General features: G+C 54.2%; 1 protein-coding gene across 1 annotated transcript in view; it reads right to left on the minus strand.

Moving 5' to 3' along the window:
* B4GALT5 (beta-1,4-galactosyltransferase 5) overlaps window positions 1-19900 on the minus strand; it is a gene marked incomplete at its 5' end in the record, with an annotated part of 33468 nt that extends 13568 nt beyond the window's left edge. The window contains one exon of the mRNA XM_084217775.1: window positions 19774-19900. Coding sequence (XP_084073901.1) covers window positions 19774-19900 — 127 coding nt within the window. The remainder of the gene's footprint in view (window positions 1-19773) is intronic.
* Window positions 19901-26500: the final 6600 nt, after the last annotated feature.

Genomic DNA, 26500 nt, shown 5'->3' on the forward strand with positions numbered 1-26500 from the left:
TAAAGCAGATCCAGGTTTGGTGAAGCATGAAAGAACAGGAGAGACAAATCAGCATGCAATCCCTGGTTAATTTGAGGAAGAGGGAGGTTTGTCGGGCGCAGTGAAAGCGCCGTTTGTTCCCCTCCGCGGCGGCAGACGGAGCAGGGCCTCGCCACAGCCACATGACACGGCTCGCAGGGCCGGGCTGCTCCGAGCTGCAGCGGGAATCCTGAGCAGACTGTCACAGCATCCCAGGGGAGCGGGGCAGGAACAACACCAGCTTTGTGTCAGGCAGCAGTTGCCTTTTCACATATTAGCCCCTTTAAGGAGATGATTAAGAGATACCTGGCGAAGGACGGTGTGCCATCAACACGCCAAACACCCAGCATCAACAGCCCCCCCACGAGCAGGGACCAGAGCCCCTTCTCCTACCCCCAAAACAAACTGCCTGCATGAGATAAGCTTCACAAACACTGTGCTTATCCAGAACATGCAATTCTTTCGGGTCAGAAAATCGGATTTAAACCACGTTATTGTAAACATTTCACTCCCTGTGCACACACGGTGCTTAGATTAGCTCCAGGGGCTGCTGTGGCCAGGGCTAGGGCTGCACCAGCATTTGGGAATCGCTGTACCAAGATCAAATCTCACTCCTCCTCCATTTACTGCCCTTTTGATGAGCAAATTAGCCATGTTTTAAATTTATTAAGCCTGACCTGGCTGACCCTACAGAGCCCAGGGCCCCTGTACCCAGAGGCGTTTCCCAGAGCAGATGCCCATCACCCCTGAGCATTCACTGCTGCAGACACAGGCTCGTGGTGGGCTAGCCTGAACCGTGGTTCAGCCAGAAAGCAATTCTCCCTGTTGTGATATATTGCTAATCTCATCACACAGGATGATCTCGAAAATTACATCGGCCTTCTGCCTTCCTTCCCTTTGAGCATGCGGCGCTTCAGAGCACTTGCACAGAGTGACAACAGCCTGGCTGCTGCCACCGGGCAGCTGGACAAGGACAGCATGGCAGAGGGGAGTTGTCCCTTCTCCTATTAATTTCCAGCAAATCCTCACTCCCCACCCAGAAAACAAGCAGAATTTAAGGATCCATTTGCCCAAGTAACTGCCTGAAGATTATTCTTGTTGGTTCATTAAAGGACAAGTCAACACTGCTGTGATTTGAACACACGGAAAACATGACAGCTTGTCACCAGCTGGAACAGAGGCACGAGGCTGCACCCCAGGGCATGGCACCCCTTGGGATGTCGCACCCGAACCTCTCTGCTCACAAGCAAACTGGGAGAGCAAGTGCTCACTCAAGCCAGGAGTGGATGCAACAATTTCAGCCAGGGAAGTAAAGTCCAATTACATAAATGAGCACTGAAGTCTTCCTGTAATCATTTCTCTGTTAGTATTTTCGGAGCACTTCTAATCAAGAAACAGCTGACTCTCCCATGGAAAATTAGTTTCATCATGATGATACATACTAGAAGAGGCAACAGGGTAATTTGCAGCTTGGGAGCTGATTTGGGAGAGGACTGACTATGATCTCTGCCAGCCCCCAACACAGGACAGGGACAGACCTGACACATCCCACTCCTGACCCTGACACGAGACCTTCCTGCAGCATCCCATCCTGCAGCTGCAGGGGACAGCGGGTGCCCCGAGCTGGGGCCACAGCCACTGCAGCCGGGGGCAGGAAGAGGGGCCAAGTGGCTCTCAGCAGCCCCGCATGCCTGCAGCAGTATCAGCACCCAGCACGGCAGCCAGGCTTTCCTGAGGAAGGAGCCAGCCTTCCTCTGCTTTGAGATTTAGGGCCTTCTGTCACATTCAGCATTTTTTCCATTCATTAGTGCACTTGTGCTGCAGAAGCACAGAGGGGCTGTTGAGTTCATCATGGTCTCACTGCTATGTGCAGCCTTCTCCTGCCAGCACCTGGAGCCCCATACCAGCAAGGACAATCCCTGCCAGCCCCCAGAGCCCCCATTTCAACCAGCACAGCCACAAACCAATGCACCACCAGGGAAACTCCTGCTGAACACTCTACCAGACGCTTGGAGCGGGTACAAGGTGCCCAGCAGAGCTCGTGGGACACCTGACGTGGGAGATGCAGCGGTGACTCGGAAGGGGTGAGGGTCCCATAGGCAGCAGGGTGGGTGGCAGGTCCCCCTGCCAGGGCTGGGAGGTCCTGCCTGCTGCAGACACCTCCGGCAGGGCCCAGAGACAGCAAAACCAGCAGAGTCATGTCTACGTTAAGCCTTTTGCTAAGCTCTCCCCGCAGATCCCCAGCATCAATGAGCTCCATTAGCATTAGCAATATAAAGGGGTTTAATCAAACTAAGCCTCTAAGGCACTGATAGACAGTTACGATAGTCTTAACTCATAAATAACCCAACTAGGAAAAGTAGCAGCATCCCAGCGTTAATACACCATGAGACCTCTGTCTCCACTAGCTTTCCAGTGGCACTGTATTCCCCAGACATGCTGAGTGCCAGAACAATTAAATAAGAGGTTCCTATTAGTTTTAGAGAATTTAATATTAATGCCATCACTGTTACTTAGCCCTTTGCCTCTAAATAGCACAGGAAGGAATAATTTGATACATTAAATGGTCTAAGAATTAACAGTGCAGCAGCAGCAATGAGCTGGTAATTACAAACCACTTGTTCCCAAAATTGGCAAGTTGGCGGCTTGCACGTGCACACAGCAAGCAGGAAGATGGGAGGCTAAAGTGACACTCAGTCAAAACCTGAATATGGGAAATTTGTATCTGAACTGTCTTACAGAAAAATGACCCTGGGGAAGCCTCAGGAAGGGGACGAAAGTCCATATTCTACTAAGAGACTCTAAATTTTTCATGTACACATTTAAGGTGGCCACTTCCATTTGCACTCCTGCAGCTGCCTGCACTAAGGTGTTTGTGCCACTGCACTGCTTTAGGATACCCAGCGAGAGGAGCACAACATGCTCTGCACACATGGGAAAGCCCAGAAGGCCAAGGGAACTCATCAAACATCCACAGCACCAAAGCACCCATGGAAGGAGCTCTGGACCCCAGCAGCAAGCAAGGCTGGCGGTGGGGCTGAGCCCCAGGCCCGCCAGGTGCAGTGCCAACAGGTGAGCACCCGGCTCCGAGCAGGGGGAGAGCCAGGAGCACACAGCTCACCTGTGCACCGGGGCAGCAATGCCAGGGATGGCTGCAAAATCACACAAATCCCAAGAGCAATCCAGGTCTCTGCTGCAGCTCCTCCCTGAGGAAGGGCACAGTGACACGTGCAGGCTGGAGCGCACAGCATAACAAGCATTTGCCCAAGTTAAATATTACCCTTCCTCGAGAGATTCAGACTTTCCTACTGTAATTGCCATTCAGGAGATGCTATTGCACATGACTGCATGTCCCGTCTATTTTCCACCCCTCCGTGCCCATCTCCAGCCAGTCTGCTCTCCCCATCCCGCTCCTTCACCAGCATCAGCACAAAGGCTCCCCCGGAGGAGCAGAGCATCCGCCGGCAGCAGGCTCCGTGCAGGCAGAGCACAAACGCGCAGCCACCACCGCACACAAATGAGCAATCAAAGGCTCTTCAGCAGGCGCTGACACGGACACCGACCCGACCTCGGGGCTGCCAGCACCGGCTGCTGCTACCACAGCAAACATTTACACTTCCAAAGACTTACAGCTCGGCGTTTGTTCCTTCGGTTCATTAGGAGACAAAGGGGTGGGAATTCCTGCCTCCTGGACACCCTCCGAAGGCGTCAGGAATCCCAGGGCCTGAGCCCAGTGCTCATGTAGGATCAGGATGAACAAACAGAGGGAGAGCTTTCGTTAAGAAAAATAATAAATAAGAATTAAGTGAACGCTTGGGCAAACAAGGGAGAAGAAAAACAGGCAGAGCCTCCCCAGCGCTGTCCTTGAAGCAGGAGGACAGGGAAGGATGTGGGGACAACTCCTCACCCCCTGGGCCATGGGAACTGGAACAGCTGCAGGAGACAAAGGAAATCCTCTACTGTAGGCAGGCCCTGCCACCAACCCGGGCATCCTGCTCAAACAGGCAGTCATTGGACATGCAGGAAAATGGGGACATGTGGAGTGGGGCTGCCGAGGAAATGCAGTCAACAGGGAGTTCACCAGTGCTGTCGTTCACCAGCTGGAAGCAATCTAGAATACAGTCAGACCACAGCAGAGAACAGGAGACAGGTGGGAGTTGGATTTAAAATTTCCATACACATCAAACACCAGTTAAATAGATTTTGAAATCATTGATTTGTTAGTCTTTCAAATTAGGAGATTATACCCATTGGAGAGTACCCATTGGAAACTGTTAAAAAACAGCTTAAGAGTAATGGATCTACTGACTCAGTCCACACACCACAAACTGCACTGTCTGGAGTTTTAACACCCTGACTTTGATGGAGAAAAAGAGAACAGGCTCTGTTGTTTTGGCTATTCTTCCCCCAAAAAACCAAAGACCTGATTTTTCAAGCATGTTTTACAAGTTCAGCGTGGCTGAACAAAAAGGGTTATCACATGTACAGCCTCATGCCCGCTGCAAGGGAGCCGTTCCAAGGGGGTCCGAGCGGCTGTTCCAGGTCAGCGCTTTGCCTGTCGCAGCCGGCTGGCCCGGGCGGCGAGGGGCGGCACTCGGGGCAGGGCGGTGCGGCAGCATCCAGGGCAGGAGCGCTCCCCGCTCCGCTCAGCGAGACCCGCGGCACATCTCCCGGTGACATTTACGGCTAGAGCACGGTCCAGCATGTCCTCCTTACACCGTCTGAAAAAACCGGCTCGGGGAAAGCCCTGCTCCCGGCCGAGCTCGCCCGCGATGCGTGTGACCCGGGGGACCCGCACAGGGAGGAACCCGGGGCAGGGATCCTCACCCCCGAGGAGGGCTGGCCTGTGCCGAGCCTGTCCCTGCCTCCAACCTCGGCAGGGCAGATGGGGACACGCAGCAGCCACCAGGGAGGGGCACGGCAGGGGCAGAGTGCGACACCCCGCCCGGCGCACCCCGGGCACACCTGGACTGCCCTGCTCAGCAGGACGCGGCCACCTGCAGGAGCTGTGGCCTCTGACCTGACGTGAACCTGCTGCTTCCACTCTCACCGGGGCTGAAAGGCCCAGAGACAGGCCCATCTCTGCGACGCCACGTGGGAATAAAGCATCCCGAGCTGCCCTGGCCCTGACCGTACAAAGGCTGCCTTGCAGCAAACGCAATTTGCACCATGGAGACCAAGGAGAGATCCCTCAGCAGCAACACCCCGAGATTGTCCCTGCTGTGGTTTCTTTTCTGTACATTGCCAGGTCCTGGGAAAGCAGCCATGGCAGCAGCCAGGGAAGGAGCACAGCCACAGCCCCACCTCCACACTGTGCATCTGCCTGGCTTGCCAGCCCGTTCAACTCCTAAAAAAATTCTCCAAGCTGGAATTCTTCAATCATGTGGGATGATCGTTGTCCGAGATTTTCAAAGGCAGCAGCTCAGAGCTCCTTGCCAAGGGTACTCTCACCACGCAGGGCCATTTAAGACCCACAGCAGCTTGGCCTCCACAGTCAGATTACAGAGTCGTTCTTGTCTGCAATAATTAAAGGCAACACTGAATGGCCTCTCCAGCTGCTGTGTTTTATTAGAAGCAAAAAAGCTATCAGAGAGAGGGTGCAACTTTGAACTTCCAACACACAGACCATTACCTACTGGATTTTGTAAGAACTCTGATGTCCCAAGACATTTATTAGCTTTGTTATGAGCTATGCAACCTTGGAATACACAACATTTTTATATGATTTTCTTCCACCTGGCAAGGAAACTGGTAATACAGCTGCTGTAAATAAATTAACTGATTCCATTATCAGTGTAGGGAATGACTTCACTGGAAAAAAATCATCCCTCCATCTATGAACTTATTTAACACCTAAGAGACTGCCCATCAAACCCCAGCCTGTGTGACACCTTCCTATACGTCAGCAGAAAAGCAACAGCATGAGTCTGTTTGGGATGCCATGAACAGTGGAAAAGAATAACCCTTCCTTCCATCACCCCAGGCCTGTGCCACCTGTGCCCTTCAGGACCAGGCCCTGTGCAGGGCAGGCTCGTGGCTCGCCCCCAGCACTGCCCTTCCCTCCTTCCCAGACACCACCAGCCTTTACCAGCAGCGCGGCCACGCCGGCGCCAGGCACGGGCAAGCCCTAAACCTTATCGTGGGCAGGGGGAATTAGAGAGCAGATCAGCACCACCCTGTACCACAGCAGCACACCAGAGCTGTGCCTGAGCACTGCCATTAAGTTACACATTAATCCCAGATAAGCGGCCACAAGGCTATTGAGCCTGCCAGCTCAGCAAGGGATCAGCACTTGCACAGCCCCGAGCTGCAGCCAGGGCTCTCGGGCCACCACCACTGAGAGGGACAAGGCTCACAGCCCACCAGGCTCACCTGGGTCTGTACAACCAGGAACAACCCGAGGCAAGTTCAGCAGAGCCTGTCTGTGATCAGGCTGTGGAGATGGGGCACTGGGCACAAAATATCCTGCCTGTCCCTCTGTGGGCAGGAGCAGCCATCACTGCCTCCTCCTGCCCCGGCCACCAGCACTCATCAGCTCTGCAATTGCTTGGGAAGGGATGAGCACACACAGGGGCACATGAAGGAACAGCAAACATCCTTTTCCTCCTTCCCTCTCTCCCACTGAAACACCTTTAAGCTCCTTGCACACAGCAGCAACTTAAGTTTCCTTAAGAGACTTGAGTGCCTGCCAAGGGTTCTGACCACTCTCCCATTGATACGTGCAACAGGGCAGAAAGGGATAAAATAATAAACTAATCAATTCCAGCCTATCTGCAGCCAGAAATCAAGCTCTGCAAGAATGAGTCAGATATACAGCTACCTTGGAAAAATTAAACACATCAGGGATGAGAGGCCAGTGCTCCAGGTGGAACAGCCAGAAGAGCTGAGCAGGCAGTGAGGGCAGGACTCCTCTGGGCCAGGGCAGCCCCGAGAGGCCTCAGCAAGGAGCTGGTTGGGGCTGGTATCCCACAGACCCTGCCCACACCTCCAGCTCACGGGGCATGGCATGAGTCCACAGCAATGCAGCAGCCCACCTTCCTCCACCTCCCTTCCAAGGCACCAGCCATTCCCTCCACTCTGGATGATGAGATTTTAGATTACACCCATTTACCCACTCAAGTTACCCAATTTGTGCAGGTTGTGTTTGCTTCCCCAAGCTATTACAGCCAAAGGCCATCCTCCCCCACTGGCCCTGTAAATGCCGTGCTGCCCTCTGGCAGCATCCCGTGGTGTCTGGGGATTTGTGACCCCTCCCCAGGCAGGGGTGGACACCCCAGGCACAGAGGGAGGGCAATGTGGGGAAAAGGGTCAGAGTCAGCACCCGCCCTGAGCCCTGCTCTGCCCCCAGCTTTCTGCAGCGCAGCAGAGAACCAACAATGGCTGTGTTGACAGGCGTTTTCTCTGTTTTCATTAGGTGAAAGCAGGGTTAACCTAGAGCACCCTGAAGCTGGGCAGCCCCCGCCCCCTTCCTGCCACAGCTCCCTCCATCTGCTCCTGCCCTAGGGCCCTTCCCAGCCCGATGCACAGAAGCAGCAGCCCTGGAGCTGCCTCACAGGGCCAGGTACCAGCAGAGACCCTGCTGCTGCACCCAGAAACTGCCAGACCATCCAGTACAGCCCAGGACACCCGAAAGTCAGGCTGAAGGGGTGACTGCACACTGACAAACCTGCCCAGGCCCTTCAAACACAATGGGATGCTTGACCAATCCTTTCCTACAACTCCACATACGAGTTAGGCAGGAAGATGCATAATGGGTCTGGGCAGAAGGAGAACTGAGGCAGCACCTTATTTGCAGGTAGCAATAATTGAACATGGAACATTTTACACCTGGCACAAGATGCTCTGCCAGCCCCACACCAGGGCTCAGGCCACACCCAGGAGAGATGGGGCAGCCAGGACAAGGGGCCCACAGCACAGGCAGGGTGTGACAGAGCACGTCCACGGTTGTTCCTGCAGCATGCAAGGAGGCAAAAACAAGGAAGTCTGAGAGGCAGAGGGGAGAGATGTTTGCAAAGTCCCAGGGCTGCTTTATGCAAAAGGAAGGAGCAGTGATACTGTGGGGAGCACCTGCTGCTGCCTGAGAGCAGCCTGATTCACCTCAAAGCAGAAGCTGCCTGCAGCCCTCCAGCCAAGCTGGGGTATTTTCAGTTCTACAGGCAGTGCCCACAGTCACAGAGTGGGAGAGCTGTGACCTATGCTTGCCATACTTACATCAAATGGCAGCAAGACAGAGCTTGGTTCCTAGAATAAACTTCCCCTTTTCAGAAAAAGAGAGGGTAATTTGAATAACCACTGTACTTCCAACATCTTGCTCGACTGTACCATCTCAGTGCCTGCAGGTGAAGGAGTGCAGACCATGGTCACAGACACAGGGCACCCCAGAGCACCAACACACCTCTCCTGGCAAATGCCCCAGCCCCACAGGAACGGGACACCACACACCTTGGACGGTGTGCTGGCCCTGCCACTCCAGGCCAACCCTGACAAGCACAACGGCTCATAACTGGAAAGCAATTTTAAACTTTTATCACCTGCCTATAGGGACAGCTCTGAGCCGTGGGCTCCCTCTGCACCGCCAAGGCCACAGCAAGGAGCGAGTGCCTCTGTGGCAGCAGCAAGGAACACCCTCTGCTTGGCCCTGCCTGGCTGCTCCACAACCAGCACCAGCTCCTCTGCTGCCAGAGCCCCGCAGGTCCCAGGGCAACGCTGCACTGGGGGCCAGGACAAGGGGAGAAGTTGTGAGCTCCAACGCTGCTGACAGCCACTGCAGGGAGATGTGGGGCTCCTTGCGTGGGCAACAGGGAGTCTGGTCTCCAGTGCAGAGACACACAAGCTCACAAGAGTCACAGCTGCTTTTCTAGAAGGTGGAAGCCTGACTGCAAACAGCGGAACATCTCACTTAGCTGTCAGCACAAAGGTTTATGTATCTGGAAACATGGTTTCAACCTGAAAGCTAGAAAAGGAAGCCTTTTCCCCCAAATGCTCCATGATGGTCAATGACTAACAACATTCTCATACTCCTACCTCCCCATCACCTCAGATTTCTCCAGTCTGGTTCTGCATTTGGTCACTGCTGCTGTCAAACCTGCCTGCTGAACCCCCGGCTTCTTCGAAAGCATGGCTCACCACCCAGGCACACGGCTCAGGCACATTCCCACTCAATAGCTGGTCTCCAGGCTGGCATTTCCAAGGGCTTTGATCCATTCCAAATAAGGCAATCAGCTTAGCCCTTGATTAAATACATAGCATAATCCACCTAAATCTTGTTAGCCGAGAAGCAAGTTGCTCGTCTCACCAGTTGTGGGTGGCAATGTGTGTCACCGCGGGGCAAGTGGGGCTGTGGCACTGTGAAGGTGTCCCTTGGGGCATGTCCTGGGCAGGCAGCAGCACTGGGGCAGCTGCTGACCACAGCAAGGCTGCTCCAGCCAGCCCCTGTGGACTCCCATTCGTGGGATCCTTCTGCAAAGCTTCCCCTGCCGCATGCAAAAAGTGCCCACGGAAGGCATTGCACCCTCCCAGCTGGCAGGTACAGGGAGGGTGCCCCCAGGATATTGGGCACCCAACAGCCAGCAAAACCCCTAAAAAAAAAAAAAAACACAAAAAAACCCAGGAAAAGAGAATTCACTGATCCTGAGCAGGGAGCCAGGCTGCAGCAGGGACGGAGGATGCGCTGCAGCTTTGGGGGAATTTCACACCACAGCAGTTTTTCCTTCCTCAGGAGGAATGAATCAGTAGCCCAGCACTGTAGAGCCTCAGCAGAACAGGATGGTGCTGAGGGGGAAGCGTGCCACAAGGGCCAGACAGGGGCCTGGCCAGGGAGAAATGCAGGTGTGCAGCCAGGACATCAGCCTCACACCCACAGCTCCGGCTGCTCTGGCCAGCTCCCGCAGCTGAGAAAGCAGGGAAAGGCAGCAGCCCTTCCTGCTGCTCCCAGAGCCTCTGCACTCCCCAGAGCAGACACCACTGTGGGTGCTCACAGCCTTGCACCAGCCCCAACAGCGGGACACAGGGAATGAGGCAGCTTGGGAAGTCTGAAAAAGGAAACCCTCCTCCCCAGGTGAGCCCCATTCCTGTCCGGCATGGCTCTGGGATAACATTTACAGGTGAGTCCTTCCAAGCCTGCCAAGGCAGCGCTCCAGGCAGGGGAAGACCATGAGGCTGCTGCTTCCCAGCACTGAGGCTGTGTCCCCACACCCCACCAGTCAGTACAGCCACTACCACCCAAAGTTGTACTGGGACAGGGGAGATCTGCTCCTGAGACCACAGTGGAGGCGTTTCTGAAGCCTTCAGAAGACAAGTTCCCTGGCAAGTGCTATTGCTCCCTGTTTCCCTCCAGGTTTTGGACACAGCAGGTGAGGACTGCTCTGCATGCAGGTGACCCACTGGGGGCTGGCCACAGCCTGCAGGCAGGAGCCCTGCAGATCTCTGTTCCATGCTGCATTAGCAATTTCAACACTTCCTGCAGCAGCCAGGCACATTTCAACAGCTACTGGAAAGATTTTAAGTTAATTTAACCCCGTTAACACATTATATGGCTTCTGTCATCCCAATTACCCTAAAAAGCCCAGGTATAGATCTCAAGAGAAGTGCAGGGAAGAGGAAAAAGATTATTTAAAAATTAGGAAGGAGGGGGAAAAAAGGAAAAGTCTTGGGAACAATCCCAAAACACAGTTTCAGGCAGATCAGGAAAAAACTTCACAGGATTTCAAACAACAACAACAAAAAAAGCAGCCAACAGAGGCAATATCTGCTCTCACCAAACACTAGCCAGGAAGGCTGAGCAGAGCTCAGCTCACCAGTCACCAGCTGGTGAAACAGGAATCAGGTTTTTGGCATGGGGATCCTCCCCCTGAGCTGGGCAAGGGAACAGGCTGCCCGCAGAGGAGCTGGGATGATAAATGACAGCAGTTGAGCACTGCAGGGGCATTTCACCGCTTCAGAGGTTGCTGCTATAACAATCTTCTCTGACTCAGCAGCTGAAAGGGACGCCGGGAAGGAAGCACCATAAAAAAAAAGTCATGCATTATTAATATGGACTCTGGCAGCAAGACATGAGTTGGAAAAACACTGAGGGAGAAAAAAAAATGACTGCAGAATAAGAGCAAGCTGCATGTGTGGAAGCATTTCACATTCCTGCAGGAGTGGGGGCCACCCCGTGCCCCCCAGGGTCCCCAGCTCCAAGGGAAGCCCGTGTTTGCTGACAGGAACTCGGCATGCGCGGTGTTCTCCCTTGACCCAGGCTGCTGCAGCCCTGTGCAGAACCCACCCCGAGCCCTGGGCACGGCCTGCACTCCTTTCCAGCCACAGCAGCTCCGGGCTTTCCTGCCGTGGCATGCAGCAGGATTTTCCAACAGCTGATTTTATTTACCTGTGCTCTGTGCGTGCCTGCTGACTCCCCACAGCTTCCCCCGTGCATCCAGCCCTGCCCAGCCAGAGCAGCCGTGTCAGGAGCGCCCAGGGCTCCCAGGCACAGCCTGCAGCCTCTGCCAGCCCTGCTGACACAGGGGGCATGGAGGCAGGCACTGAAAAGCCTCCTTTTCCAGCCAGGTAGAGAGGGAAAAAAATATCTCTTTGCATTTGACTACCTGGTGCACTGCAGTGTTTGCTTTCCTCTCCTATTCCAGCTGCTTTGTACAGTTTTTGCGGAGGCAATTTATAAACATCAGCATTCACGTAGCCACCTTCTCCACCTCCCACCCTAAATCCTTGCTCCCAACCTGCTGCTGTGGGAACTCACCATCAATCCAGAGCGTGCACTCCCGTGTCACGGACATCCCACAGCCCTCTCCAGCCTGCGCTGCCCGTGCAGGGAACCCCCCAAGCCCCACTCAGGAGCCTCTTGGCAGGCTCTGAGCACAGCTCAGCTCTCAGCCCAGCCCCAGCCCCAGGCTCTCCAAAGCAAGGGAGGTGGCTAACACAGCACCAGGCTCCAAGAGTCTCCTTTGATAATTTGTATGGCAATAGCACTCAACAAAGCCGATCAATTACTTTGCCATAAAACTCTCCAGATGCACAAACAAGCATTGGTGGAACTGCTTGCAGCACAGCCCAACCCACAGCAGTGCAGTGGGTACTTTGCCTGTGTTTCCTGCCTTCCATCATGCGTGCAGTGGGTGCTTTGCCTGTGTTTCCTTCCTTCCATCATCTGTGCAGTGGGTGCTTTGCCTGTGTTTCCTTCCTTCCATCATGCGTGCAGTGGGTGCTTTGCCTGCATTTCCTTCCATCATGTGTGCAGTGGGTGCTTTGCCTGCATTTCCTTCCATCATGTGTGCAGTGGGTGCTTTGCCTGCATTTCCTTCCATCATGTGTGCAGTGGGTGCTTTGCCTGTGTTTCCTTCCTTCCATCATGCGTGCAGTGGGTGCTTTGCCTGTGCTTCCTTCCTTCCATCATCTGTGCAGTGGGTGCTTTGCCTGTGTTTCCTGCCTTCCATCAGATGTGCAGCAGCATCCTCCACACAGAAATAGCTCCCAACCTTCACCTGTCAGGTTAGAAAGGCACGGGGAGGGAAGAGCTTCACAGGAGCTGTCCCACACACAGCCCAGCCATCACAGGGGCATGGGCCTGCCCATTGGGGTGGGAAAACAGCACAGGCTCCCACCGAGCAAGGGAGACTGAGGCACAAACCACAGGAAAAACCCACAGTCCTGTTTGCACTCCCACGGCCTGGAAGCAGCCCCTTCCCTGCCGCAAGAGCTGGGGACAGGCACGCACGGCCCAGCCTGGTGCCCTGCGCTGCAGGGGCTGCCCAGCTCCCCAGCAGCACCTCCAGAGGGGCCCCAGGATGACAGCCCCGCTCAGGACAAGGGCTCTAGAGAGGTGTGCCAGCCCACGGATGCCACCTACAACTGCAGGCTTACAAAGGGCAGAACCTGTTGGCTTTGCACCTCAAACACAAACCTAGGAAAATGACCTTTAGGAAGTCACACGCAATGTCACCACACACTTCCAGCTAAAGCCCCAGCAAGCGCTGACCCATCACCTCCCCCACACAGCCAGGAGGGGGGCAGGAGCTTCTCACACCCCTGCAGGCACATTTATGTGCCTTGAGAAAGCAAAGTGTTCAATAAGGGGCACCGAAGCTTTATCAAAAACACCCAGAGTCACCACGAAGCACTGCGGATCCCCAAAAACACCTCCTTCACTTTAGCAAGGCCAGCAAGCACCAGGAAACTCCTTTTACAATGAAAAAAGGACCCCGTGGCCCTGCCCACCGCACTCCACACCATTTGCAGCGTCCCACAAGGACACTTCCCACCAGGACGAGGGCTACACGTGCCATCCACTGTCACCCCTGGGACCTTTCCAAGCAGCAGATGAGGATGGCCAAGGGCTCTTCTCCTGCCGGGCACTGACATCACCCTCAGCTTTCCAATCCACCTTTCATTTCAAAATAAGAGCGGCTGCAGGGTAACGCTCAATGTCCTAGTGGCTTTAATGTTATCTATTTCACATTCCCCGAAAAACCGCACCCACCAACATCTCTCAAAAAATTCTGATTTGGGCTTATCTTGCATTTCAACAGCACAGTCCACTATACATTTTCTCCTCTATCTCTCCAAACAGGACTAATCCCCACAGTATTTAGAGCTAGTGCTAGAAAAGCTTCAAACGCACATTAACCACCCTAAAGCATCCGTGTTCAAACTGCTGCCAGCCAAAACCACAGCCAGAAGATTCTGAATGCAATGGAGAAGAAAAAGCCTGTATGGAAATAAACTTTACTAAAATAACCCAGCAAAGGTTTTGTCAAAGTAAATACACACATTGTATTGTGACAATGATGTTTTAAAAATAAAGCTGCTCAGGGAAGGCTTTTCTTGCTCTGTACAGCTGCAGATCAGCTCCTCTTCCAGAGCCCTCAGCCCTCACAGGGCCCTGCAGAGCCAACAGCACATCAGCCAAGCCACCAGCACTGCTGCCACCCCTGTGAGGCTCCCCAGAAATTTCAGTTAAGATTAAGTATTTAAAGACTCCATGTGCCTGGATATTTAAACCCACCAATTGCAGCAGCATTCAAATGGGATCAAGTGCAAACACACAGCTCCCCACACGGCTCAGCTCTGCTCCCTGCACTGGTCCCCAGGGGGGTTCATCGTACCCTGCAGAGCAGATGCTGCCTGAGTTAATGCAATTAATGAGTCCACCTCGAGAAGAGAGGCAGAGGATCAGCTCAGGAAATAAAGCAGCGGTGCCAGAGCCCTTATCTCCACCAGAACCAGCACCACCTGAGGCAGCTGAGCACCGGCTGAAGCCCTGGCCTTCCATGGCCTCCCAAACCCATGAAGACCATTGTTTCCTGGGCTGACAGCATGGGTGGTGTTGCTTTAAGGTCTGCTCTGCTACAGATTGAGGTTTTGAAGCACTCAATTCGCTGGAATGAACCAGTACCTGGAAGATTTTGTGTCTGCCAATCAGCTTCCACAAGCCAGGCTCCCAGAGATACATGGATGAAACATGAACTCTTCACATAATCTGCAGTTGCAACACCCAGAGAGCCACCAGCAAAATAACCCAAACCAGACGTGCCTGACAAACAGCACAGGTGCTTACAGGCAAAGAAAACCCAGTAATTCATCTGCCCTCACAGAAACCTTGTGATTTGTTAGCCTTGAGCAAGAGGTGGTCTCCAACCAGCACTGCATCACCAGCACCCTGGACACACTGGCACAGGAGCAGCTGGGGGGAGCAGGGCTGCTCCCCATCCCAGCCCTGCCCTCGTAGGAGCCTCTTTGCTGGAAGAACGTGGTGCTGCCAAAGGAACGTTCCCCACAGCTGCCACCAGTCTCCTTCTGCTCAGAGGAGATCCTGAGCTCAAGTTCTTGTATCAAGGAGTGCTTGAGCATTTCTTACTACCCCTAACCACTGTCAGATCCAATGACTGCAGTATTCTCTGTGGGATACGCTGTGGAACCAGGCTGCTCCCTCCTCAGGTTGTGAAATGCTGCTTGGCAGATCTTTTGGGCAGAGGAGGGTGAAGGAGGGCAGTGCTGCCATGTTCCACAGTAAGATACCACACTCCTCATGCTGCCCTGGGAAGACCTGGAGATGAAAGCCAGGGCTATGACAGCACAAGCTTCATTTCAGTATTCCAAGCTGCACCTTCACCTTCTGTCCCTGCTCAGACAGCATCCAGGGACCCAGCATGCTGCCAGCAAACCCAGAAGGACACCTGCACCCAGCCCCTGCCCGGCCAAGCCGAGGCCACTGTGGCTCACCAGTGTCCTGGCTGGGCACCAGCCCCCAGTGAGGGCTGCCCCTCGCTCGGGACTCTGCCCTGCCACCCCCTTCTGCCCAGGCTCCTTCTGCCCACATTCCCACTGCAGTGCTCACAAGGCAAAGCAGCAGCAACCTCACCCCCACAAACTGCCCCCTGGGACTCCCCAGCCCAGCAGCTCCGTGTCCCCACAGTGCCATCCCCCCGCCTTGGCCACCACTCTTCCTCTGTCCCTCAACACCATGGGCAACTCAACCACAGTCTCTCCAGCTCTGCCAGTCTCTCTCAAGCTGGCAGTAGCAAAATCTTTTGCCATTTTTCCGCCCAGAACTCCTCTGTTCTAAGATCTGCCAGGCTGATGCATTAAACGACCAAGCTGGATCAGCCACCTTTGGTGATATAAAATTGTTCCAAAAGTGACAAATGAGCTGTACCGAGGCAGCTGTTGGTCCCCACAGCCCTGCTCTGCTGGTCACCCACACACAGCCTGACAAAACAATGTTCCAAAGCACTCCTGCCTATCAAAATCAAGTTCTTGCACCATAAATGTAATTCAGGGCTAGTGGTGCTACTTCATGCCCTGTATGACCAGTTGGGAGCAATTCCTGATAAGTTTGGAGGAAGTAAAGGCAGACTGAATTACAGCTCTCTCTCAAAGGTAACAATCTTTCACCCAGTAATTTAAATTCTCTACATTATTTTCCTGCATCAGATCCAACCAAGTATGACTCCTGGAGAAATCAAAATTTTAAAAAATTAAAATTAATTTAAGAGGCTCCAACATGCCTCTGAGACAACAAAAGAAAAGCCAAGAGCTGCTACCTGAGCACCAGGGAAGGGCCCTGCCAGCCCTCCCAGCTGTGCAGCAGCCACCCCCTACACCACGACCAAGTCCAAGGTCAGACAAATTCCCACTGTTGCAGTCAGAGGTATCAAGATGAAATGACTTGCAGCTTGAAAAAGCATTATTGCTTTCAGCTGCAGGAGGAAATTCCCTTAATTTCCTAGGCCCTGTTCAAAGAGAATAAAACCAGACACTTGTAGAAAAGCTGTATGGGCCATCACCATGTGAAAACAGGACACCCAGGAACAACCCTACTTCCCAGGGATGAATTCAGAAGCAGAGGAGAGGATGAAACAGAAACAGCTTCTCCAGGTGTTCCACTTCCAAGTCAGCACACTCTTTGTGCCCACATCATCCTTACTGGGGTCGGGGCATGGACAGAGTGACCCTGGTGAGCCCATTTCTCCACATGCCATCTGGGGAAGGCAACAGGCACAGAGGGCAGCTGCCCCAGGAGGGCAAGAGCCTCAGTGCCAAGAACAAGCCCTACTAAATAACCTGTCGAGGTGGCCCCTGACCTCCATAACGGGACAAAACTGTTTGCCCAGTGCCAAGCTCTGTTTTTTCCAAGATGAGGCCAGTGTGACTTCTTGCAGTGAAAGCCCAGTCTGCCCTGCAGCCCTGTGCCCTGCTGGTCCCAGGACCTCTGAGCACAAGCTACCTCCCCACCTGCTCGAGCATCCCACGGACCTGCTGCACACGAGGGCAGCTCCTGGAGCCTCCAGGCGCTGCAGCCCCGCCGTGCCCCGGCTGCAGAACAATTGGCCACATCATCCTGCACACAATGGCCACGATGAGACAGACCCACACCGATGAGACAGACCCACACCGTCACCGGGAGCAGCTGGAGGTCAAGGAGAGCCTGCTGAGGCTGTGCCATGGCTGGCTCCCTGGCACTTCACCTTCCCAGGTGGGAGCCCAGGGATGGAGCTGTCCGGGTGGTGTGTGGGGGGACACACGGGAATGGCATGTGAGAGAAGCTGGGGAGGAGGTGGCACTGGCTGTTTACATTGGATCGCTCTGCACAAACTTGAGGCCACAAGAACATCTCCGTGCCCCAGGAGGAAACCTTGGTGAAGAACAGAAATGAGGAGCTACCTTGGGCATCACATAAGTCCAGGCACAACACAAATGTAAGGCCCAAAATCCCTGGACTCCCTGCAGGAGTCATGGTTATTTGCTGACAGTAAACATAAATTTCTTCCTGCATTTCCATCTGGAGCAGACTGCTGGGTTACCTGGGCTGTGAGGAGCCAAACACCACGGTCAATCAGGTAGCGGGCCAGCACTGCGTAGGCAACTCAGAATCCAGGTTGGGGTCCCCTTCCCCACTCCAAAGGGCATCAGGAGCAGTTATCCAGCTTTTCCAGCTGACAGGCATGCCAGATCCACACCAATGCGCTGAGACAGCACCCAGAAGTGCAACTGTCCCAGTTTTCTCCTGGCACTGGCGCACAACTGCTTGAACACAACACGTCTCGGCAGTGCCAATGAAATTTTCCCCCACAAACATGGGGCCTGGGGACAGGCTCCCACCCATGGTGACAACACACCCTGCCACAGGGCCATGCCCAGGCAGGGCAGGCTGGCTCCAGCCCTGCCACCACCAGCTGCTGACCCCCATGGGCAGAGCTGGCTGTAGCAGACCCTTCCCAGCAGCCTGTGGCACCAAAAGCCCTTCCAGGCTCCAGCTGGTTCAAGCTCACTTGCAGCTTCAGGTCCCATTTATTTGTTTTTTTTTCTTTTGAATTGAGGTACAATCAAGGAATTGATTAATCACTGGATTAATCACTTCCCTGCCCATGGTTTAGCCAATGAACCATGAGTCCTTCTTTGGCCACTTCCCCAGCATTCCCTACAATGGTCTCAGGACAGAGGTGTTCCCTGGCCCTTCAGTGGCCACAGAAGGGCAGCCCAGCCCCACTCCATGCACTGAGGCAGCAGCAGGCAGGACAAATGCCCCAGAACTCTGTGCTGACAGCGTCTCTCCACCACCTGCACGTGGTCAGTTTATTCAAATCCCCAGCTCAGCTCATCTCCTATCACACTCGCTCTTCTTCCAAGCTTCTACTCACCCCTGCAGCCTGAAAACAAACTTCCTCCTAGTGCTGAGAGGATTAGCCCAGCCATCCCAGGAATACTGGGCTGGGCTTTCATGAGGAAACATTTTTGGCTAAAAGAGGAAGGAAATAAAAAAAAAAAGGAAGCAGATCTTCTGTCACCTGATGAGAAGATGCGTCAGAACATCAGTGACACCCTTGGGTGGGTAGGGACAGGGACCACTAACACCTCCTTGCCTCCTCTTTGAGCATCACAGATCGGAAGAACATTGGGTAGGACAAGACCATGTGATCTGAGGTCCACATGGAGAAAATCCTCTTGGCACAGAACTAGCCTTAAATGTATTTATACCCTACACCACCTCTAAGACTGGTGACTACGCAGAAATAACATGAAATTAATCAGAATACTCTAAAAAAAGGGAAAAAACATCCTTACAAGAGAAATTTCCTTCTTAAAGTGCAATTCTACCTGGGCCTGGGAAGCTCATCCACAGCCACACCATTCCCTGTGCCTGCCCCACAAAGGGCTGCAGGATGCACTGGACAAAGAGCCACTGGCCCACAGCAGCAGGTGAACAGGACAAGCCAGGCTGTGCTCACGGAGGGAGCAGGAGGAGGCAGTGCCTCCCGGAGCCTGGGGGCCAGCAGAGCCCTGGGCCACCATGGCAAGGCTCAGCACACACAACCTCGCTCGGGATGTGCCCAGGACACAAACAGAGCTCCATACACCAGCCAACCCCTACTCAGCCCTGGGACAGGCTCCCAAAGCCCAGAGGCAGCCACGGGACATCATTGGGAAATAAAAACCCACAGAAGTCACCTTGAAAGCACACAGAGATCTCCTTGGGATGTCCAAGATAGGAATGGCATGAGCAATACCAATGACATTTCAAGGAGAAACTCCCTATTTTTTTGGAAAGGGCTGTTTCTATAGAAATAAATTGTTGCCAAAGTTTGGTTGAAGGCCAAACCACGAGCCTTGGCTCCTTGCAGAAACGAGATACACCGTATGAAGTGAACAGATGCTTTCCGGGCACAAGCCTTCCCGTATCTCAGAGGAGATGGACAGACAGCCCCACCAGCACCGGGTGCTGGCCGTATTGACACACGGCTTCTCCAGTTCCCCATGAAGCAATGACACGGAACATAGGAACGAGTACGCGCTCCTTCTAAAATACACACTTCTCATCTTCCCACTTGACAATCAGAGTAGGATTTCCGCGGGGGAGCACGTTCAGATCACAAGCACTTGGACAACACTCCACTACTTCAAAACAAACTCCGGGGCGGGCAGCAGGCAGCAGCGGGCTCGCTGTCCCCCGGTCGCCGCTGGCACGGGCGCCGCTCGGCCCCGCCGGCGCGGGGAAGCCGCGGGGAGCGCGGCCGGCGCCTCCCGCCGCCCCGGGGGCCCGCAGCCCGCGCGCCCGCCCGCGGCCCCGGCGGGAGATGAGGACGCGCTGCCCAGCCCCGGGCACGGCGGAGCCGCAGCCGGGGGCGTCGGGCCCGGGCCGCCCCTCGCCGGGGATGCCGCGGCCCCCCGGGCCGGCCGGGCGCGGATTACTCAGCGTTTCCAGCGGCAGTCGGTGCGTCCGCGCCCGTGCCCCCCCGCCCCGGGCCCCGGCCCGCCGCTTACCGATGCCCGGCGCCACATACACGAAGTAGAGGAAGGAGGAGGAGAGCGAGAAGAGGAAGAGCGCGGCCAGCAGCGAGCGCCGGGGCAGCAGCCGCCAGGCGCCGCGGGGGCCGCGGGGCCACCGCATGGCCGATGCGGCGCCGCCGCCGCCCTGCTGCCGCTCCGCCGCCGCTCACATGCGCCGAGGCCCGGCGGGAGGCGCCGCGCCGGGGCCGCTCCGAGCCGCCGCCCGAGCCCAGCGCCGCCGCATGAATGTGCCGCGGCGGGGCGGGCCGGGGCGGGGCGGCAGAGCGGGGCGGGCCCGGCTGCGAGCCCCCGCCGCACCGGCAGCTCCCCGGCAGACACCGCCCCGCGCAGCGCCGGTGGTCCGGCGTACCCGGCAGTGACATCAGCGCACCCGGCCGCGGTCCTGGGGTGCCGCTGATGCTCCCGGGATACCCAGCGTCAGCCCCAGGGCGTTGGGCAACGGCTCTGTGCCCCAGACAATGGCCCTGGGACGGACTGCGATGGTCCAGCATAGCCAGCAGCGGTCAAGGGACACCCAACAACGGCCCCGAGACTCAGAAGTGGCCGAGGGCAGCCGGCCGTGGCCCCAGCGAAGCCATCCAGGACACCCGGCCATGGTCCTGGGACATTCATCAATGGCTCAGGGCACCCAGCCGTGGTCCGGGGACACCCAGCCGTGCAGCTGGGACACACAGCCCCAGGAGAAAAAGGGCTCACCCCCTGCCCAGCCCAACGAGCAGCAGGGTCTGTTCGAGCCTGTGCTGGTCACCCCCAGACATTGTGTGGGAAGACGCAGCCGGAGGGATGTGATGGACACCGACGTGTGGAAGGGAACAGGGCTGAAGTCATCGCAGTCTGGCAATAATCAGCACGACCAGCAACCAGCAGCCCAGTCGGTTACAGAGTAATTAAGTAGTTTTGCACACATTTGTGGGCAGCTCCCCTGATGTGTGTAGGAGGAGTTGGAAGCAGATATGGAGATGCTTGAAAATGAAAATATGAGAGACCAGAAACACCTTCTTTATTGAGGGAGCCGGAAGTAGCTGCAGAGCAGATGGAGCCCAGCCCAGCCCAGAGAGGACTGGTTTTTGCCTCGTTTATGATTGGAGACTTTGCTCGGGGGAGGCTGGAAGAAGAGACAATTCTTATTTCACCAATAGATAGTGCTGAGAAAACCAAGCCGAGGCACCAGGCAGGAAACAAGGCTGTGGGCCAGACATGACCAGCTGCCACCGGGTGGGCAGCAAAGGAGCAGCAGTCCCAGGAGTGATGGGTTGTGGGGTAGGAGATGGGGACGGGCCGTCTGCCAGGACGTGCCCTGTGTGTCCCTCCAGACACGTGTCCTGGGGATGAGTCTCTCCCAGGCAAGGAGCGAGGCGTTGCTCAACCCAAACTCTGACCCCGCAACACAGAGACTGCGGGGCTGTGGGCTGGGCAGCGCCTTGCACCAGCCCGTGTCAGCCTGGTGACAGACGCAGCGACAAAGGATTCTCCAGGTGTGGCTGTGTGTCACAGCAACCCCTGGAAGGACTAGCCCCCCTTCCAGCCTGGATACATCGAGGGCGCATAAAGAAAACAGTTTCCACGCTCAACAAATGGGACACAAGCAAGTTTCTCTTAGATACAGAGTCTCAGTGGAGCGAGGAAATAAAAACAAAGTTTAAAAAGAGGGGAGTTTAGCAGAAAAATAGAAATCTCTCATTAAAAGGTAAGGCATTCATTTCCTTCATGTGCCAAGTAATGGAAGGATGCTGAGAAGGAAAGCAGGGATTTCCCTGGAGAGGCCGATTTAACTTCAGGAATGAGGAAACTGGTACTTGTTCTTGTTTTCCAGGACTGCCACTCTATCACCCCCTTCATTGAAACAAATTAAATCCTGAGCCCTATTAACTTCTAGTCACAGTACTGCAGCAGAGCTGCATGGCCAAGCGGCGGCTGGATTTGCTGTTCAGAAAATAGCGTTCAGCCAACTCCTGAAAGGGTGCCTTGGGCAAGGAAATACAAGAAGATTTCTTGGTTGGTTTATGATTTGTTTGATGCAGACATGGTCAAAGGTGAGACATCGTCGCAACCAATAATCTAACCTTTAGAACATATTTAATTAGCAATGACATTGCTGGAGGAGCCACCCAGAAACTCGCTCCCAGGCCTGGGCTGCCGCAGTGGAGACTGTCACAGACAAGGGAAGTCAGAGAAGCCTTGGAGCCACACTGGGACATGCCTGCCCCGCTCTGACTCACCTCCCATCTCCCTCTCTTCCCAGGCCTCCAGTCAACCCACTTCACTTTGACCCTTTTATTTCGCTTAGTCCGTTCCCCTCTTGTCCCTCTCTGCCCCTCCACTGCATCCCAGCAAAGGGATTTGGAACATCAGTCAAAGCCATCCTCCTACTCATCACCCTTTTCCAATAAAAAAACCGACACTGAACAGGACAAGAGGTTCCAAGGCCTGGGATCATTCCACAGGCCAGGTTAGGACTCAGGGTGGGAGCACTGCCAAGTGGAGCTCGTCACAGGAGTGCTGGGGAGCCCTGGCTCTGCCCCAGCTCCAGCCCGCACAGGCGCTGCAGCCCTCCCAGCTGCGGGGTGCAGCAAAGCCCGGCTTTGTGCAGGGTTTAACGAGCCCACGGTGCCTGAGACACTCTAAGGCGGATTTGTGTGAGCAGCTTTGCTGATAGCCTCAAGTGGAAGGCAAGGTCTATTAGTGCACAGCCATGGGCAGGAATGGAGGGACGGGTCCTGCCAGGGCACCTACACTCCCGAGAAGATGTAGCTGCATCCTTGGAGCACGTATCCACGTAAAAGACATTTTGTATCTGGAGGGAGAGCAGTTCTGATGGCTCGAGGGTGCCCCAGGGCTGGCAGTGCTCCAAGGGAGGGCAGGGACACTGTTGCCCGACGCGTGGTCTGGGGAGGTTGGAGCTGCACATGGCCAACAGCAGGGACACGGCTGCTGCAGTGCTGCGTGTGAGGGGCAGCTGCCACCGCCCACCCCCATGAACGCTGGCCATGGCTGAGGTCTGGCACCTCAGATCCTGCACACAGCAACCCAACAGCCATGGGAGACCAGGCTGGGGCTGCCTGGCACCCTGCACAGAGCAAACCCACCTGCCCAGGAGGTGCCCCGAGGTCTTCACCCTCAGCTGGGCAATGCCACATGCTGCCAAGGGCCTCCAGGGCCACGGAGCTGGGGAGCACTGCCTGGCAGGGTCAGCAGCAAAGCCCTACTGGAGCTGACCCCAGGGGAGGTAAAAGGACTGCTGTGGAGCACGTAACACTCGGGTTTGGAGTTGGAAACCGTCATTAAAGGGATGCTCCAATTCAGCTGCACTTCTCTTATTGTCACTTTCCACAGATGTTTGATGTGGACTGGATAATCTAGGCAGATGATCTTTGTTCTGCCACTACAGGGAAGGACAGGCCACAGCAAGGATGTCACCGCCCTGGCCAGCATTTTGCAGTTTTTTCATGGACTTTGGGACTTCTGGCACCTTCAGCCCCAATGGCAGAGACTTTCCAGAATAGACTTCATGCTATGGTTAAGAAAACACCCCCGTTTATAAAGGGGAGGACAGTCAGCATCGCACTGTGTCAGCCCTCCAGCTGCTCAGCAATGCAGCTCGCTTCAGCTCTTCCCTGGAGCTTCTGCTGCCAGATGATTGTGAGGGAAGTGGGAACCTGAGCTGTGTCTCTCAGAGACAGACAGAAGCTTGGGGTGGACTGGACGCTGAGCAGCTCTTGGCCTTGCAGAAACAATGTGCTCCCTGTGTTTCACTAAATGTCTCTTCACAGCACAGGGCTTGCTCCAGCTCCATTTAAAGACAACACAGTGTCATCCCAGGCTCTGAGCAGGAGCAGGATGCAGAGGACGCATGCACAGTAGGAATGTAAATATTTTTTACATGTACACCCACAGCCCCAGCGTATGCAATAAATACTCAGCATATGCTGTGCGCCAGATCAGAGACATAATTATTGATGCAGCAGGTTTTCAGAAAGACACAACAGGGTGTGTTCTTAATTTGGCAATAAGAGCATACCTAAGTGGCCCTGGCATTTTCAGCTGGGTATCAGACCACTGCCACCCACGGATGCAGCTATTTAATCTCACATTGGTGTACCGGCAGTGGCAGAGAGAAAACCAAAAGCAAGTATTTGTTTGTTAAGATGGAAAAACTCCACTAAATGCTGCAAGGTGCTCCTTGAACACAGGAGTGCTCTAGACCAGTTCTCAGATTATGCCACCCACTACACTTTCTAACAAGGCTGTTAGGGTTCTGATCTTAGTGGCACCTGTAGCACCTGTACATGTGCCTAACCATAGGGATGACTAATTCTGCCAGAGTCAACAAATGTGTCATAGCTCCCAAAAGGAGGCAATATCCACAAAAGTGGTTTTGCAAAGCTCCATGTTCACTTGGAAGGTAGCTCTCATCAGAGAAATAGGCTAAAATATTTATCTTCTCATGGCACATTGTAGAGATTCAAATGATTTTGTTGCATCAGCCCACCTCTGAAGGTTGATCACCTGACCCAGTCAAAGTGGACTTGCACAAAGACTCATAAAATGCCTTTGAGATCTGAATATTCAGTCGAGGGAATAGAGCAGGCCATACTTCCCAAAACTTCCCAAGGAAGGAAATTTCAGCTGATGAGATAAAATTATTGTGTAATTCAGTGCTAGTAATTTATCCAGATTTAAAAATACTGTTTCAAAAAGTCCCTGTCAAAAGGCTATGGCAATAGCTGGGGTAAACTACTGCCAAACAGCCCAAACAATCTAAGAGTCAGAAAATAAACGGGCTATTTCCAGTACACCTGGAGGTCAAGAGAAGAATGCCAGAAAGCTCTCCGCTGGGGCCAGCCTTGTCTGTGGATTGGATGGAAGAATGCCGCGCTTCCCTGGCCTGTCAAGGACTGCAAGGACATCAGGCAAATCCAGATGAAAAGGCAATGCAGACAGAGGTGAAATCCTGCCTAACTCCTGCCAGGGGACAGGGATGGAAAAACATCTGCATATTCAGGAACACAGCTGGATTTCAAAACTAGCAGCGGAGGCAAGAAAGTGATGAAGGATGAAATTCTGCCTCTCTTGAAGCCACCTGACTTCACAACTTCACACCACGTAGAAATGCAACTGCCTTCCAGAAATCCGGGGACAAGGACACCAGGAACAAAAGAACATTTCAGAGGAAATTGCTTTCTATTAACTCATAATTACATAATGCAAAATTAACTCACAAAGGCCAACAGCTTAATTGGATTCCCAAGAGAGGAAAACAATTGTATGGTGAATAAGAACCTTCCACGGTCACATTAAGTATGATGGTTCAAATGCAGAATATAAATTCTGCTGTGAAGCAAAGAAATAAAAATGCCCATTTCCTTCAATAGCTACTACAGATGGGGTTTTAACCATTTCTGCTCAATTGCTGAACATACAAAATGGCTCACTTCTAGACCCCTCCTTGCACTTTCAGCCACACACAAAATCATAATTAATCCTGTGAATATATTTGGGTATGTTGCTGGAATAAAGTATGAGGCCTTCCAGCCACCTTAATCTTCTTCACTTGGATTTTGATTAAGTGGAATAAATATTTAATTAGAAAGGCAAAGAGATGAACCTCTTGACCACCCAGGCACTGCCTCTATAGTCATTGCCCTTTGATGTACAAGGAAAGGGCTTGTAGGACTTCCATAAAATATGTGCAGCCTTTCATTTCTCTTAAGATTGTAGCAAGGTCGGGCTCTGTTTTTGGATTTGTCACTCAGAAGCCGTGCAGTGAGGGTGGCACGGAGTGATTTCTGCTCATCTCGGTCAGATGAGGGAGGGGAGGCTTGCCTTGCCCCCCACAGCCAGCAGGAGCTGGAGCATTTGTTCTCCAGGGGTCCGTGTCACACGCGTCCCCATGGAAAGCACGGGGCTGGGGAGCTCTCCCTTGCCTGGAAGCTGCCGGCTCCTGCCGCCTTCCTGGGCAGTGACAGCCACCAGGAGCTGGCTGCAGCCCCTCAGGGGCTCCTGCCCACGGCTCTGGGCGTTTTCCTCCCGGCCTTCCTGGGCAGTGACAGCCACCAGGAGCTGGCTGCAGCCCATCAGGGGCTCCTGGCCACGGCTCTGGGCGTTTTCCTCCCGGCAGAGCAGCGATGTGAGCTGACACCAGCGCGGTAACATCCACACACGGTGACTCGAGCTGCAGCCAGGCATCCCTTTGCCCGCTCCCCTGCAGTCTGACAGAGCACTCAGGTACCTGCTGGAAAGTCACCGACCTCTGCAGGGGTCAGGCATGCCCTGAACCAAGGCCTGGGAAGCAGCTCAGCCTCTGAGATCTGCTGGAGCCAGCACCGCCCTTTCGGATTCCCTCTCCTCTGGGTTGATTACCACCCGCTTTTGGCACTAACACCCTTTGTGCCGTGTGTTCTTACTTTTCCCCAAAGGAGCATTTGCACCTTTACTATATTTATTTTATTCTGAGGAAATTCTAATGATTTCCTGTCATGCTTCATTCTGATCCTGTTTGCTGTGGGACTCCTGCTATCCTCTATAAATATCTGACTCTCAAATCTTTGCAGAAGTGAGAGTGACTGTGAGCAGGAAAGGTGAAGTCAAGCTAAAGAGACCTTCACTAGCTGCTCTAAAAACAGCTGCTGCTCTTGCTGCTGCAGCTGATTTATTCCTCATCTAGAGAACAACAGTTCAGAGCTCAGAATCGTTGTCTTCA

This window comes from Fringilla coelebs (assembly GCF_963513975.1).
Source record: "Fringilla coelebs genome assembly, chromosome: 18".
Classification (NCBI taxonomy): Eukaryota; Metazoa; Chordata; class Aves; order Passeriformes; family Fringillidae; genus Fringilla; species Fringilla coelebs.